Here is a 16,658-nt window from a genome sequence, read left to right on the forward strand (position 1 = left end):
GAATGCTGCTCCTGTCTGGCTGAACGTTCTGGTTCTGCCCTCTGGACAATTCTGGAAACCCACCAGAATCCAGAAAGTTTCACTGGGCTCTAAAAGGCTTCCCTAACATAACAGGCCCCAGGTCTCCTGTTTCGGCATAGCACCATAGCAGAGTTGTCATGCTCTGCATATACAAGAGGTCTCTTTGTGTGTGTGTGTGTGTGTGTGTGTGTGTGTGTGTGTGTGTGTGTTTCACGCATTTGATGTGAGTTGCTCTTTCAGAGAAAACCAGACCCGCTGGAACCTGGGGCAAGGGGCCTTTCTCCAGAACCCTCAATGGATTCCCATCTGCAGGCAGAAATCCTGCAGCTTTGGTCATGGATCCAAAAGGCTTGCTGACACGGTTGCTGTGCACTGTGTGTGCAGCTCCACATGTGGGCATCTTGTATTGACATGTGTAGCACATTCATTTCATTATGTGGAGCATTTACAGGAGGCCTTTGGCACCTGTGCTGAGGAAGCTTGTAGAGCCATCGGGACCAGGGGCTCTGCTCTCCAAAACAGAGTCTGGACTAGTGAGGTGGAAGTGGGATGTACACACATGCCTGTGTCTGTTTTGGCATTCATTCACGGTTTCATGCCTCTTGCTTTCTTCCGCTGCAATTCCAAGAGGAAGTATACATAATTTAGGTTGCATGTAATGTCATCGTAGAACAATAGCCCGAGTTGCAGTACAGGTGTCAATATCTTCTTACTTTGCTGCATCCGCAGAGGGACTCCTGACAATCCGATCCCGGCCTCCTCCCCAAGAGGAGTTTGAAGATGCTCTGGCAAAGATGAAATATTCCTTCAGCCTTCTGGTGAGTGTGGTTGGGTGAACTTTTCTCACAAGAAAGCAAGAGGGCAACTGCCTGGCTCATGCTAACCACTAGGATACACTTTTGTTCCCACCACCCAGGCAAGGCTGAAATCGAACATTGCAAACCCTACCTCAGAGGAGCTCATACATTTTCTCTTCAACCCCTTGAAGCTGGTAAGCAACAGATGGGGCAGAGGGGAGGGGAAGATGAACTCTCAGGCAGCTGAACAAGGGGGCTGCTGCCAGTGCAGAGCTGCTCTACAAACCAGTGGTAATTAAACCCTGGAAGGCGATTTGCCCAAGCAGCAGAATGACAGGGTGAACTATACTGTGTGGATGGCAGACATGGGACTGAAACCCATTTTTTAAAAAAAATCATTGCATGTGGAAAACTGGTGTATCAAAGGGGAGCCTAGAACAGCCTAGGCAAACTCATCCCTCCGGATGTTTTTTGAGACTACAATTCCCATCATCCCTGACCACTGGTCCTGTTAGCTAGGGATGATGGGAGTTGTAGTCCCAAAACATCTGGAGGGCTGAGTTTGCCTATGCCTGGCCTAGAACATATATCCCTGGCATGCTAGGCATCTGTATGTGAAGTCTCCTTTGTCATGGGAGAGCATTAAAAGTGCAAGCCCCTCCCCGCATCCTTGGAGAGCAGCGTGGTAAAATCCATGAAGAGCTTCATCACACAATGTTGCTATGTGTGCAGATTGGCTCTAGAGCCGTGGTTCCCAATGTGGGGCACACACCCCACAGGGGGACAATTTGTTTTTAAAGGGGGGGGGCAATTCGAGAATGAGTTATTAGCCTTTTAGACTTCCTCCACGTGAGTAGGAGTTCACTTTTTGAATAATAAGAATTGTGTGTCACAGGGGTGGGCATCAGGATTTTAGAGATGCTTAGGTGGGGCATGGCCAAAATAAGGCTGGGAACCACTGCTCTAGGGTCAAGCACCTCCCGTGGAGAACTTGGACCCCCTTGAGTCCTGGACTGGGATATAAATAAATAGAACAATAACTTGCCGTTTTTGACTCTGGCATCCCACTTCAGGTTGTGGAGTCTTCGGGGGGACCAGCGTTCGCTTCTGAGCTGCGCAGCCCCATGCTGACCCTGGAAGCAGTGACCCTGATGCGAGGCTGCTTGGGAGACCAGGAGACGGAACTGTGGTATTCACTGGGCGAAAACTGGACCAGGCCAAGGTAAGGGGGGAAGGGACTCAAGACTTGTCTTGGTTTGTTATTTCTTCCCCAGTGCTGGATTTATGTATAAGCTAAACAAGCTATAGCTTAGGGCCCCACTCTCTTGGGGCCCCCCCAAAAAAATATGAGAAAAAAAACTGGATGTACATTTTCAAAATATAAGATAAAAAACAAATAAAATAAAACCTACATAACAGCAACAGTGTTTTGTGTTGTGAAGGCTCCTATGATATAAGTAATGCTAGCCTGCTCCCTAAAATATCACTGGTTTGCTCATTTCTATGTATAGGGTGCCTACATTCTGCATGGCCTGGTTGCATGGCAACATGTGCAAATGGCTTTAGATACCTATTACCGTAGGTCCATAAATTACCATATAGCATATATTCAACCCAAAAAACAGGGACAATTTGTTGTTGACAAAGGACAGCTGGACATATAAAGGGCCCCATTACCTTCAGCAGCTCATCAAACCTAAATCCGGCCCTGTTCTTCCCTCTTCAAATTTTGTCCAGTTTTGTGTTTTCAGTGGTTTGGTTCACTTTCTTTCCCACCCACCTCTTCTTAAACTCTGCAGCCATCTCCTCGGACTCTCAGTTCTGTGCTGGCCCCATTTCCCTTCGTGCCACTGGCTGCTAAGCTTTGCAGTCATGGTGCCATGACCTCTCTTGCCTGCCATTGGCTGAACTGAGCTGATGTCACCAGAGCAGCTTGGTCCCTGGAGCTGCTCAGCAGTTCACTTCCAACTCGGAGGGCATTGGAAACCTTGGGGATTTGCATTCTAAGGTCTTCGATATATCCAGGGGTCAGCAAACTTTTTCAGCAGGGGGCCGTTCCACTGTCCTTCAGACCTTGTGGGAGGCCGGGCTATATTTGGGGGGAAAATATGAATGAATTCTTATGCCCCACAAATAACCCAGAGATGCATTTTAAATAAAATGACACATTCTACTCATGTAAAAACACGCTGATTCCCAGACCGTTTACGGGCTGGACTGAGAAGGTGATTGGGTCGGATCAGGCCCCTGGGCCTTAGTTTGCCTACCCATGAATTAGACCCATCCATTTGTGACACTGGCTAGTGATTCAGTGTTGATCGGTTTGAGGTAGATCAGTCGAGTGGTTTTGGCAATTATAATCAGAAATGAATGGGCAAGTTTAGTATGTGTTTGGGGGTTTCATCATCATCACCATTATTATTAATTGTTTATTAAATTTGTATACCACCCTATACCTGCAGGTCTCATAAAGTCACAATATGAAAACACAAAATACACAATCGAAACAAAAACAACCCAATAACCCTCCCTCATTTGATGATTTCACTCATTCTCAATTGTATTATTTTCTTCTATTCATTTCTACCTCCTTTCTGCCCTCTGCGCCCCAGAGTGGACTTCCCCCGGGGCTACGCAGATCCCTACAACCCAACTTTCCGGAGTGGCTGGGAGACGCCACGCCTAGACGCTTCTGGGCAGCCTTGGGAAGACCCAGTGGAGATGCAACACCGACACGAAGAACGTCGCGCCCAAGTGAGTGATGAGTGGAAAGCAGGCAGGATAAACATTTGCAAAAAAAACCCACACCGAGGGCAAGAGGACACCTGCAAAAGCATCTGGTGCTCCTGGGATAAAGAGCAAGTTCTCCTTGTGGGTAGAAAGTGGCTTGAAGGATCCATTCTGATGTATCTGGGGGCATCCTAATACATTCTGGGTGGATCCAATAGCTCATTTCTTGTTTGCAATTGCTACAAATAAGAATCTGGTGGAACCAACTTTTCAGGAAGAGTGTTATGACTGTTTGATTCCACAGCCGCTACTCACTGCATAAATCAGGCCATTTTTAAAAAACAACTACTTCCTACAGTTCCACCTCTCTCTCTCTCTCTCTCTGCTATAAGAATAGACCTGCTGAGTAAGACTAAAAGTCATTTTAAACTAGTCTTTTGCTTCCTTCTGTGGCCAACTAGATACTTCAGGGAAGCTCCTCAAGCAGGCTGTTAAGGCAAGATCCATCCCACATTGTTTATCCTCCCCTCTTCTCCCTAATATTCATCAGCATAGTGGCACTGAAAATGGGGGCTCTATTCAGCCAGTAATAAAACTATCTATCATAAATTTGTCTAGTTTCCTTCTAGAAGTGTCCAATCTTGTATATTCCCGTGCATCTTAACTACACATTAATTAGGCTTGCCCGGGACCACCCAGGGAGCTTGATGAGCTCCGTGAGGATGTGAACGCAGGTCTTGCTGGCCAAACATTCTAGCCACCACTTTGCCCTGGCTTTCTTTAGGGTTGGGTACGCCAGAGGCAGAGTGGATCTGAATTGGCCTTTCCCAACTTGCTGCCCTCCAGACATTTTGGCCTGCAAATCCCATCAGCCCCAGCATCATACGGCTGTGCTGACTGAGGCTGATGGGAACTGTAGACCAGAACACCTGGAGGGCACCAGGTTGCAGGAGGGAGGTTGGCTCTGACTACAGTCAGTATGACTTCAGGCCTAATAAGTTAGAGGTGATAACTTGGGGAGGATACTGCCTTGAGCTGGATGTTGGGTTAAGGTGTCTGTGCAGTCTTACTAGTTAACCATTTATCTGTTTCTCCCCACTCTCCTCTGTTACAGCAATCAGCTCCCACAATTGCAGCCAATGGGTAAGTCCCTTTCAAGCCTCTGGCAAATCAGTTTTTATATTTGGGAAGTTGTGTTGAGATGTTTGGATGGATGGATGGATGGATGGACCCTGGAAGGCAGGGTTGGAAATTGGATCTGAGAGGCAAGGAGAGAGGAAAGGTGGGAGAGGTGGGAAGGTATTTCAGACTTCCCATAGGCATCTGGTTGGCCACTGTGAGAACAGAATGCTTGACTAGATGGGTCTTTGGCCAGATCCAGCAGGCTGTTCTTATACTGAAGGATAGGATGGGATTGGCACAGTTTTTGTAAAGTTCTCCCAAAATTTCAGAATTTGATCAGCATTGTCTGTTTTCTGTCTTACTGTCTCTGGAGCCGCAAAATGTCAGCTTTCTGAATAGGGATGTTGGCTTTCCCTTTTTAATATATATATGAGAGTCTTAATAAAAAACTAGTTAAAAAGAAATAATTTTATTATTATTATTATTATTATTATTATTATTATTATTATTATATGTTACTACATAGAGGAGGGCCCCCATAAAACTTTAAGAATATTATTTCTGTGTGCAGCAGATAATATAGGGACCCCTGACCATTAGGTCCAGTCGTGGCCGACTCTGGGGTTGCGGTGCTCATCTCGCTCTATAGGCCGAGCGAGCCGGCGTACAGCTTCCAGGTCATGTGACCAGCATGACTAAGTCGCTTCTGGCGAACCAGAGCAGCACACGGAAATGCCATTTACCTTTCCGCCAGAGTGGTACCTATTTCTCTACTTGCACTTTGACACGCTTTCCAACTTCTAGGTTGGCAGGAGCAGGGAGAGCAATGGGAGCTCACCCCGTCACGGGGATTTGAATCGCCGACCTTCTGATTGGCAAGTCCTAGGCTCTGTGGTTTAACCCACAGCGCCACCCACATCCCAGCAGATAATATGGACTATTGCTATTTGCAAATGGGAGATTCTGTAACATACTGGCACAATTAAAGTTTGGTGCTCTTGCACAACAAAGCCGCTTTCCTCTTAAATCTGACTTTTTGCAATAAGGAAAAGGATGGGGAAATGTACCGGAAAGTATGGGATATAACCATGGCTTGATGCAACATCCCATAACCTCCAAACATGAATGTTCAATAAACAGGTTGTCTGCAAGTGACCTCAGATGCATGGGCCCCCGTGCAACACTGGTGGGGGCAGCATATGGGAATAGAAAGCTAAATTTACTGTATACTGAACTGAAAGTACTGGCCATTGTGTTGCCTCTCCTGTGAGTGACAAAAGCTCTCCAGAGTCACAGGCTTTTCCCAACCATGCTGCACAAAACCCTTTCGTGCTGGGCTCTCATCCAATTAAATCACAGCTTCACAGACCTCCAGAGCCTTTGCTGGACCCTAAGGGTGGGGGAACTTGAAAGAAGTGTGTGTGTGCGTGGAGAGAGAGAGAGAGAGAGAGAGCGTGCAAGGGCTGGGATTGGAATGGCCTTGGCCGTTGTCATGATGAAGGGCTCCTTCTCAGCCCAATATGCCTTTCAGGCAGAGAGTTCTTGAAAGTCTTCCCAGCTGGGAAAATTTATGAGCCATTTGATCACGGGAAATTTAGATAAATTCTATGTTGTTCTTTTCTGTTTCTCTCTCTCTTTCTGCTGTTCTCGCTGTCTCTCTGCCTTGCGTGAAGCTGGGTCCGGTGGTGAGCAGGGAAGTCAGTGATAGGACTAGTAAGATGGTGGTGGTGGGAATGGCTTGGGGCTTCGCTAGGTGAGGGTGGTGTATAAGTCTGTATAAATTGCAGGTAACTGTTAGGGTATGTGGGAGGTCAGGGAGCTTTGGGTCAGTGATCAGCAGCCATTTAACGTTGAGTGGGGACTTGAAATTACCTCCCCAAATCGGAACCTGTTTGCATTTGTGGCTAAGGACCTGCCTAGCCACTGCCACATCAATGAATTCTGAATGCAAAATGTTAGCAGCTGCCAAAGAATCCAGCTTATTAAAACTTTAATAATTTTATCTGCTTTTTTTTAAAAAAATGTTCCTAGTCTTCTTCACTGATGGGAGAAGTACTTAAAAAAAAAAATGACACGAGATTAATAAATCGCTGAAGAGTAAATTCAGATCCAGTGTGGCCAAGAAAGAGGCTTCTGAGAAAACATACAGGCCTTGTTGGTCATTAAACCAACTCCCATTCTTAGTTTAATCCTCTGCTCCCTAACTGTCCAGTGAGTCCTAATACTTGCCAGGAACAAGGATAGTGGTAGACTGAAACAAAATGTTCTGGCACCTCAGCTGCAAACTTATTAATTTATCTTTAACCAGTAGTATAGCAATTTTAGATAGAGATAGATCGATGATAGATAGATGATAGATGATAGATAGATAGATAGATAGATAGATAGATAGATAGATAGATGATAGATAGATGATAGATAGATAGATAGATAGATAGATAGATAGATAGATAGATAGATATAGATAGATAGAGATAGATAGAGATAGATAGATAGATAGATAGATAGATATAGATAGATTTGTCCTTACGACCACCCTGGAATTTGGGGTAATTCAGTTCTATAGCATTCCAGCTATAGCACACACACACACACACACACACACACACACACACCAATAATCCTGAGAAGAGGATGGTAAGAACTGTGAGTGTTCTCTAGCTCCCTCAGCCCAGGAACCACCTCTTAGTCATACAATGACTATTGAATTTTCTTCAAACATATTTAGTATAGATATGCCCATAATGATTTACTTGAGATCCACAAGGTTGGAATATAACCAATTTAACAAAGGGAGATGGGGCAACAACAGATATCTTGAATTAAAGTAGACATGTACAATGGGGGTGGAAAAACACTTCTGGCCCCATAAGTGTTGGGGTGTGTGTGCACATACTGCCCAAAAATGAGGAAATGACTGTTCACTGATGCATACTGTGTCAGGGAGGGAGTGGGTTCCCTCATAGTTCTTGAAATAAATTAAAACCAGATGCCTCTTTTTTAGCTGAACCAGAAATTCTGGATTTCAGGCAAGACAAAGATAGACTAAGGTCCCAACGGGTCACTGAAATAATCTAGGCTAGTGACCTCTCCCCTTTTTATTACTTAGGGTGGATTTTCCACAAGTATTTATGATGTGATGTTGTTTGCATAGAGAAGTCACAAAAAGGTTCCAATAAAGTGTTGAGATCCAAGGTCTCCACTTCCTGGAAAACCCTTCAGAAAAGGAGCCGAGCAACACTGACATTAAAAAGAGTAAACAACTTTGAGTCCCGAGCCATGTCTTCCCAAAAAGAAGACTGGGAATTGTACTTCTACAAAAGTGCCGGGATTTCTTGGCTAAAGCCTTGGCTTCACGTTACATTCACTGCATAATAGAATCTCACAATTGGACACATGCGGCGAAGGAGGAAGCACTAGTAGCCTCTGTCTGACTACCACTCCTCTTGGCAGCTGATTTTCTCTGTTTCTTTCCCCTACCAATTGGGAGGGGATAATAGCAGCTAGAGAGAGAGAGAGAGAGAGAGAGAGAACTCAGTCATTAGAGCCAGAGGCTCTTAATCTCAGGGTCGTGGGTTTGATCCCCATGTTGGGCAAAAAGAATCCTGCATTTCAGGGGATTGGACTAGATAACCATCGTGCTCCCTTTTAACTCTATGGTTCTACGAAAGGGACAGCTGGCAGCTTCTCCTTCACTTTGTGTGTGCAATTCCTGTCCCTTCCACCTTCCTTTGCCTGTTGATGGCAAGCCCTTCAGAAGTCACCATAGGCAGAGTTCTCTTTCATTGGGATTCCCCTAATACAGTGAGTGTAACATGTACCCAGACTCTTTAAGTGCCATGTGGCTGGATTGAAGACACACGCGTTCATCTACGCATACGTTTCTGCTTGCCTGTGCCCTCCCCTTTCAGCACTGGACAGATGGCGTGAACAGGTCATAGTCACATACACCAGATTGTATAACATGTTCTATGTACAGAGGAGCTCCTGTCAAACGCACACACACACACACACACACACACACACACAAACACGGATTAAGCCCAGTGTTACCACATTTCCACTCCGTCACCTTCCAACCCTTGCAAAGTTTCACTCTAGGAAATATGGAGGATGATTAATAATGCTGGGAATAATTATAGGGTTGCTACCTTTCCACCCATTAAGTGGCTGCTGGAGGAGTAGCCGACATTTTTGCCCTCCAGCTGTTGTTGGACTCCAACTCCCATCAACCCCAGCCAGCATGGCCAGTGGTCAAGGGTGATGGGAGTTGTAGTCCACAGTGGAGGACAACCATGCTGGAACTAGGCTGCTGCATGGTTCCCAGTTGTTCCGCTGAGGAGTTCAAGCAGGGAAGCAATAAGAGCATGGAATTAATATGCTGGATCCTACACAGTTTGGCTTTCTGCACACATTACAGAAGTAAGGCCTGCACGGTTCCTTCTCAGAATGCATCTGCGCACCACAGGGAGTGTGGGTGTGTAAGCAGTCGGGAGCAGAGCCAGGTAGACTTATTGGCTATATCCCTAGGTAGACATTGCTGAACATGATGTCCCCTTCAGTGAGGGCTTGGAGGACATTGAGGCACATTGCCCTCCTAAATAGGCCTCCTGTAGAATTACTTGTTTCCACTTAACGTTAACACGAATGCCGCCATAGACAGGAGCACACTGTCTATGTAATTTGGGCACAGCGCACAGGGAGTTCTTGATGTGGAACAGCACACAAGTAGCAGGCTCAAGAGAACATGCCAATCTCTTCAGCCCCTGGATAGCCATGGCTTGGCAGGTAGCTAAATAAACACAAAGGAAGTCCATTCCAGGCTGTGTGTACAATGTGGGAGGACAGAACTGGGAGAACTGGGTTTTCTAGAAAGGCTGGGGGAAGGAGCCAGGGCAGCAGGGCTTGGGAACAACAAGGCTGCCTGGGTTAGCTTGAAACAAAATGAGGTTTTCTTAGGGCTGAATAATGTAAGGAAAGGACCAGGAATTAAGGGCTCTTGGGTTTACTGGGATAAGGTAGCATAATAGGAGCTGGCTGGTTATAACAGGGAGGTGTAAAGGAATGGAGGTATCACAGAAGGCAAGGCCAGGTGCTCTGGTGATGGGTGCAGAAGGGAAATATAACAGGATGAAAACAAGAGGACAGCGGTTAAAGAAAGATGGCGCCCAGAAGAGAGCCAAGAGGGGGACGCTAGGCAGCCAGCTAAGGTAGGATTGGTGGTGGGGGGGATGAAGGGCTCTAATTCCTTTTCTTCTCCATCTCCTATCATCTGTTCTGAAGCGCTTGGCAAGCTTTGTATCCCAGCGAGTTCCAGTTGTGATCCTCCTCCAACTGGGAGGAGGACTGCAACATGGAGGGGAGAGAGACTCCTTTGTCTTGCAGGAAATTCCATTCACTATAGGAAAGAGGCAGGTGGTGTGGGGGGCAATATCTCACATTGTGCGTTATCTAGCCCTTCCTTCAATATTACATTTTTTCCCTGTCATCATGAATTTGCATCATTGCTCCCATTCAACTAGATAAAAAGTGATGAAAAGCTAGGGCTGAATGGTTGAAATAACTTTCGGTTGATTCATCACCTGACCTTTTTAGCAGATTAGTCAAGTGATAAAAATTTCAGTGAACTTTCATATTGCCAAGCCCAAATTCGCATGCCTTTCTGAGATATTGAAGGAAGTGTACAATATTTACTTACAACATTTACTGGTAACCACTCTTTGTTAGAAAGGCTGTGTTTAATAGTTTCTTGTTCATTCCTCTTATACTAATGTCACTGAACCCCAAAGTAACCTTGAAGAAAGTGTTCCACAACTTGAACTAAAGCTTTAATTGATATCTTAATTGGTTTTAAAATGGATTTGTCCCCCAATCAACAAATCCCCCATTGGTTTCAGAATTGACATACCTCATCCTCTCTCTTTTATTGTTCTGGCCTCTGAATTTGAGGCAAAGTCCATTACTTCAAATGTAACCACAGCGCCAGCCTATCTGGTGTGGCCAGGAAGGGTTCTGTGGGGGGTTTTCAGGGTTACTGTGCCTTTAAAAACTTCCATCTTGTGTCTCTAATTAATTGCTTCCTGTTCAGCACAGCCAGGGCATTACTGATGAATTTCCCTTTGAATGGTTCAGTTCCTGTTTCCTGTGAGGGGATCTTAATTTATGGTTTCCTCCACTTATTTTTCTTATGAAAAGTATTATCAAGTAATACTTAAATGAAGTGGGTGGGAATTAATTCTGGCATCAGCTAATGGTGGTGAAGTAAATGGACCTCAGTGTGGACCACTAGTTGGTTAAAACTACAGGTTTGCAAATACATGAAACAATAGTTCTGAGCAAAATGCATACTTCCTTTGTTTTTAGACAGCAAGCACGTATATCACAGCAGCATCTTAAAAGAGGTTCCTTTTCCCACCCCTCGTCTTCCCTGTCAAATGAGAACAATATATGGGATGCGGGTGGTGCTGTGGGTTAAATCACAGAGCCTAGGACTTGCTGATCAGAAGGTCAGTGGTTCGAATCCCCGCGATGGGGTGAGCACCTGTTGCTCGGTCCCTGCTCCTGCCAACCTAGCAGTTCGAAAGCACATCAAAGTGCAAGTAGATAAGTAGGTACCGCTCCGGTGGGAAAGTAAACGGCGTTTCCGTGCGCTGCTCTGGTTCGCCAGAAGCGGCTTAGTCATGCTGGCCCCATGACCCGGAAGCTGTACGCCGGCTCCCTCAGCCAATAAAGCGAGATGAGCGCCGCAACCCCAGAGTCGGTCACGACTGGACCTAATGGTCAGGGGTCACACACACCCCCCATCTGCCCCATGGTATCAAGAGCACCTTTTTAATCAGACAATTTTTTTAAAATTGGGTTTATCTATCTGATTAATTAACTAAACGTTGCAGCCTTGGTTTAAATCAAATGAAGATCGCAAAACTACATAAATGCCACAAGCATGCAAATCCAGGAGAAAGATTATTTTGGGAACAGCAATGGACAGAGTGAAATTAAACTGTTTCATTGTTCGTTTGGAATACGTACAACCTGTCCATCATCTATGTGGAAACTAGTGCACAATACAAAACCTAAAAATAAACAAAGTGTACTACGGTTAGTTATAAACAGTACAACACATCCCCCAAACGAATAAAGACAATTTTTAAAAATGTGACACAGAAAGGGTTGCATGATCATCAAATTAAAAATGTCTGGGTAAAGTAGGTCTTGACCTGGCACTGAAATGATAGCATCTGTGCCAGCCCCACTTCTGAAAGGAGGACATTCCACAAGCACATCGATGCAGACAGAGCCTTCTGTGTGGCCATTTTTTACTGTTTAAGCTGGGGGTGCTGGGTTTCCAGCCCCCATTCTAACCCGCACTGATATTCTAGAAAGCCCACAAGTCATGGACCTTCCTGCCCATAACCCATGTGCTTTCTTCCCTCCTGACAGACATAAACACCCAGAAAGCAAGTCTGTGATCTCCACCCATAACTTCACAGCCAGAAACAACAACGAACTCTCAGTACTTCATGGAGAAATGTTGCAGGTGAGTTGATGTCCCAGAACACTTGCAGTGCCAGAAGATTCCCACCCCCCACCCTGCTCCTGATCTGGCCAGAATAGAAAGGAATGTGATTTGCAGATTGGACACTGCTGTAGGGAAGCTGCTTTCACTGGGGACTCAGGGCATTTGGAAATAACCTATTGCCTGGTCACCTGTCCCAAGCCAAAATATCCTAGGCAATGAAGGATGCTTGTACATTAGACGTCTTGATCTCGCCTCCCACCACACCTGTAGGCCATGAATGAGCCCTAAATGGCTTAACAGAAATGGGCATGGGCTGGGAGCCTACCAACAACCTTGTGGGTTAGGTAACATTTATAGAATTGTTTGTGAAATGGAATCGGGACCTCCCCTGACAGGGAACTTGAGAACCAAGTTTTTGGTTTTGTTTCAAAAAAAATTATTGGTTTTCCAAATTTGTAACAAACACAAACAAAGAAACAAACAAACATAAATCCTAACTATAATAATTCTACTTTTGTTGACATTGTTAGGTGACTTCCTTTAATCCCCCTGGCTGAGTTTCAATGGTTATCATTGTAACAGTTTTCCAAAACTTAATTTCTCATAAAATTTACTTGGTCAATTAACATCTTTCTTTCCTTTCATATTAACTTTAAACATATTATTCTATAACATCACATATTTAAATCCAAAGCCAGTCTGATACTTGCAAGTATTTCTATTTAAGTTATCTTAGCATATTTAGCTAAATAGTCATTAAATCTCATCCATTCCTCCTGGTGCTCCTCCTCCTTCTGGTCATGGACTCTTCCGGTCAGGTCGGCCAGCTCCCAAAAGTCCATCATCTTCACCTCCCATTCCTCCACTGTTGGCACTTCTTGTGCTTTCCAATTTTTGGCCAACAAAATCCTAGCAGCAGTTGTGGCATACAAAAACAATCTAGCATCTTTCTTGGGCAATTCCAGACCTAGAACCAAGTTTTTGCTTAGCTAGGAATACGTCTCCTTTTTCTTTGCCATTAGGTCCTGGATGACAGCAAGAAGTGGTGGAAAGTTCAGAATCACTACGGTCAGGTTGGCTACGTCCCTTATAATATTCTTGCCCCAGTTCTAAACCACAACAGCGCTCCTCAGGTCAACGGAACCAGCCCAGCGATATCCAAGGTGAGGCTTACAGCACTAATTAGAGCTTGTCTGTTTGCTTGCTTGCTTTTATTTGTTGTAGAGCTTTGTGCCACTTTTCTAATAAAATACCCAACATGACTGGCTGGCTGGAACAGTAAACAGGAGCGCTTCAAATAGCACCGTTTTATTACAGATCCCATTTGTACCTCTGCATAGCACATGCTGGGCAGAAACAGGGAATAGGTGTTGCCTTTCTGCCCTGCATGCTTTCCTGATTCCCAGAAAAAAAAATGGCTACATGTTGTTGGAAAGATGATTTTGGACTAATGGATCTTTGGTCTGATCCAACAGCATAATTCCTATGCTCAAATGATCCTGGCCATGGAATCTTGAACAAGTCTGGGAAATGTTAGACTCACATGGGCCGGTTTAGGGAATGAGTACAGAATATTTTTTAAAAATGTATTTTTAAATAAATAATAAGATTTCGCTAGAAGGTTGAAAGAGGGCCACTTTTAAAATCCATTCTCACCAATGTAGATTTGTGGGAAATGCCCCAAAGAAAGCAGTTTAATGCTTATGCCACTTTTAAAAACCAACACAGCATAAGAACATGCATGGGACCCAAACTGTTCAGACATGCTTAAAAACTCAGACAGTCTGGAAGGCAGTGGGAAGCAGGGAAGAAATTCAATCCAGTTTGCAGTTGAAGGTGAACCTATCAAAGGTTCGCTTTCCAATCCAATATGGGAACTGAAACACAGTTGTCCTGCGAAAATTCACTTAATCTGAATTTTGCGATGCAGTTCCCCAACCAAACAGTGTTGACAAAAATGTATACAGGGATGGATACATTGGTGAAACTGATGTCTAAAATGCTTACTGTTAGAAGAAATTGCTTGCAAAAAGGCGTACTGCAGACCAAAATGTGCTTATTAGGAGAAATTCACACTAAAATGAAGAATTTTAATGGGAATTGTTTTGGGTTTTTTAATTCACAAATGGATGCGGAAATAAGGAGGACTGAATTTAAGATTGGAAAAAAATGTGAAACTGAGAGAACTGAAATTGTCAAATCCTTCCATCCCTAGTGGGAAGGCAGAGGTACTGGCACTTGCAATATTAGCGTAGCGTGTTCTTTGTGAGTTGACGTCCCACCAGGAGATGGGCTTTTCAGGAGGCCGAGCTGTTAATATTTGCTTCTCCCCTCTGCCCCTACTTAGAAAAGTCCACCTCAGCCGCCACCCAAGACCAAAAGTCTGTACACAAATGGCAGAAATTGGGCCAGCACAGAGGCACTTAACATGGACCTGAGTGAGCGAGGTAAGCCTGCCTTTGTATGTGGAACTGGGGAGCTCTGGGGAGCATAAGCTATTTTTTCACTGTTTTACCATAGCTTTGGTTCAAGCTGTGTAGGAGAAACCTCAGCACAGAGCAGGGGACACAATAGCTAATGTGGCAGGCTGCAAGGATTATAGGCAAGAAAATTTGCTTTTTTAAAAATCTGCATATTAAGTGAAATTTGCACGAAAATTCTGATGAGGCCTTTTTTAAAAAAATGTGAAAAATTTAAGGTTGGGAAAGCATAGAGGAAACAACTGGGGAGAGGTCTACGAGGTGCTCACACCCCCATTAGAAATTGTGGGTTTCGTGAATGTTTGGTGAAACATTCAGTGCCACTTGATAAATTGAAAGCCTCTTATACTGTACTTGGAAAGCTTATACTTGAATGCATTGTCATTCTAGATCCCTAAAAATGTATTAAAACCCGCTTTATGAAGGGGGGGAAAGGGTTATTTGCAACAAATTCGCTTAATGGCTTGGATCTAAAGAGGGTCATGCAATAAGTTTCTGCTACCAGTGGAATTGATGTTCTTAACACATGACCAACTGCTTTTGAAACTTTCCTCATTGCTATATGACATGGGGAACATGACTATTCAGCCCAGAGTTGGTTTTAGTTAAAATTCTTCACACCACATATATATATCTATTTATATGAGTTTGTGGTATAGAAAGGAATTAATAATCATAATAAAAAGGCCACATTTCCTAAGGGACACCCAAACCTTGGCTCTAGGGCAAAGCACTTTCTATTACATGATTTTAAACAACTGAACACTAATTGGTGGTTGTGACTAACAGAGACTAACAGGCTCTAAGGGAAGCTGAGCCTCTGGAATATTGGTAGCTGCCAGGGCCTCAGATTCTGCTTGCTTTGAAGCCAGCTGCACATCAAAACTGCCCGTGGTTGTCCCACCAACGTTCCCCAGGCTCTGAGCTTTCTTCCCTTGGTATGTTTCCCAGCTGATTCCTCTCCCCATTCCTTTCCGTCCAACCTGTCCTTGACAAAGGGATCTCCTCTTGGTTCCTGTCAGACAAGCTGTCAGCGTCACTTAGCATTTTTCACAAGAGGTTTTTTCGAGCTTGAAAGGTATAAAGAGTTGTCCTTCCCTCCCAGAAGCACTCAGCTTACATGAGAACTGGAATAGAGTCTCATGGATGAAGGATTTAGACTGAAATGTGCAGTTTGAGGTGTGGTGGACTGGCTTTTTGCTATCTGAAAGCTGTTATAAAACTGACCTCGTATGACATGACACAGGGTTCTGTGGGAGAATTTCTGAACCGCGCATATAGCGATTGGGGTCTGTTGTATCTGATTGTGGGAAGTAGGGTTAATTGGTCTGCCTACCCATCCAAGAGGGACACGGGTGGCGCTGTGCGTAAACCACAGAGCCTAGGACTTGCCAATCAGAAGGCTGGCAGTTCAAATCCCTGTGATGGGGTGAGCTCCCGTTGCTCGGTCCCTGCTCCTGCCCACCTAGCAGTTCAAAAGCATGTCAGAGTGCAAGTAGATAAATAGGTACCGCTCTGGCGGGAAGGTAAACGGCATTTCTGTGCGCTGCTCTGGTTCACCAGAAGCGGCTTAATCATGCTGGCCACATGACCCGGAAGCTGTACACCGGCTCCCTCGTCCAATAAAGCGAGATGAGCACCGCAACCCCAGAGTCGGTCACGACTGGACCTAATTGTCAGGGGTCCCTTTACTCATCCAAATGTTTGCAATTGCGCCATGTGTGACATCACTTCCTGCCCCGGCAGAGCGCTTCAACACGGTGAACGAGGAGCTCGCCCTGAGACTGGCCAATGGGACAAGTAGCCATAACAGGAACCTCCACATCCAGCGGGCTGCAGACACCAACCTGCCTCTAGGATACGATTCAGACCCTGCTCAAGTTCGGACCTGGCTGGAGGCCAAAGGATTCAGCCCATTGTGAGTTGGCCTCTGTTTTCCTTTGAGAAGATATGTAGGTTGGCCATGAAAGTCCAAACGTATTCCTTGGT

At 45.0% G+C, this 16,658-nt stretch overlaps 1 protein-coding gene across 2 annotated transcripts in view; it reads left to right on the plus strand.

Annotated features, from left to right (window-relative positions):
• EPS8L1 (EPS8 signaling adaptor L1) overlaps positions 1-16,658 on the plus strand; it is a 35,530-nt gene that overhangs the window by 15,204 nt on the left and 3,668 nt on the right. For both annotated transcript variants that reach the window (XR_014557270.1, XM_083707883.1), the window contains exons 11-19: positions 751-839; positions 938-1,012; positions 1,892-2,040; positions 3,431-3,572; positions 4,663-4,691; positions 12,111-12,207; positions 13,212-13,352; positions 14,537-14,636; positions 16,416-16,587. Coding sequence is in view for 1 of the 2 variants with exons in the window: in XM_083707883.1 (XP_083564009.1) it covers positions 751-839; positions 938-1,012; positions 1,892-2,040; positions 3,431-3,572; positions 4,663-4,691; positions 12,111-12,207; positions 13,212-13,352; positions 14,537-14,636; positions 16,416-16,587 (994 nt within the window). In the remaining variant the exon portion in view is untranslated. The remainder of the gene's footprint in view (positions 1-750; positions 840-937; positions 1,013-1,891; positions 2,041-3,430; positions 3,573-4,662; positions 4,692-12,110; positions 12,208-13,211; positions 13,353-14,536; positions 14,637-16,415; positions 16,588-16,658) is intronic.

Source organism: Podarcis gaigeae (assembly GCF_964106915.1).
Source record: "Podarcis gaigeae genome assembly, chromosome: 13".
Lineage (NCBI taxonomy): Eukaryota > Metazoa > Chordata > Lepidosauria > Squamata > Lacertidae > Podarcis > Podarcis gaigeae.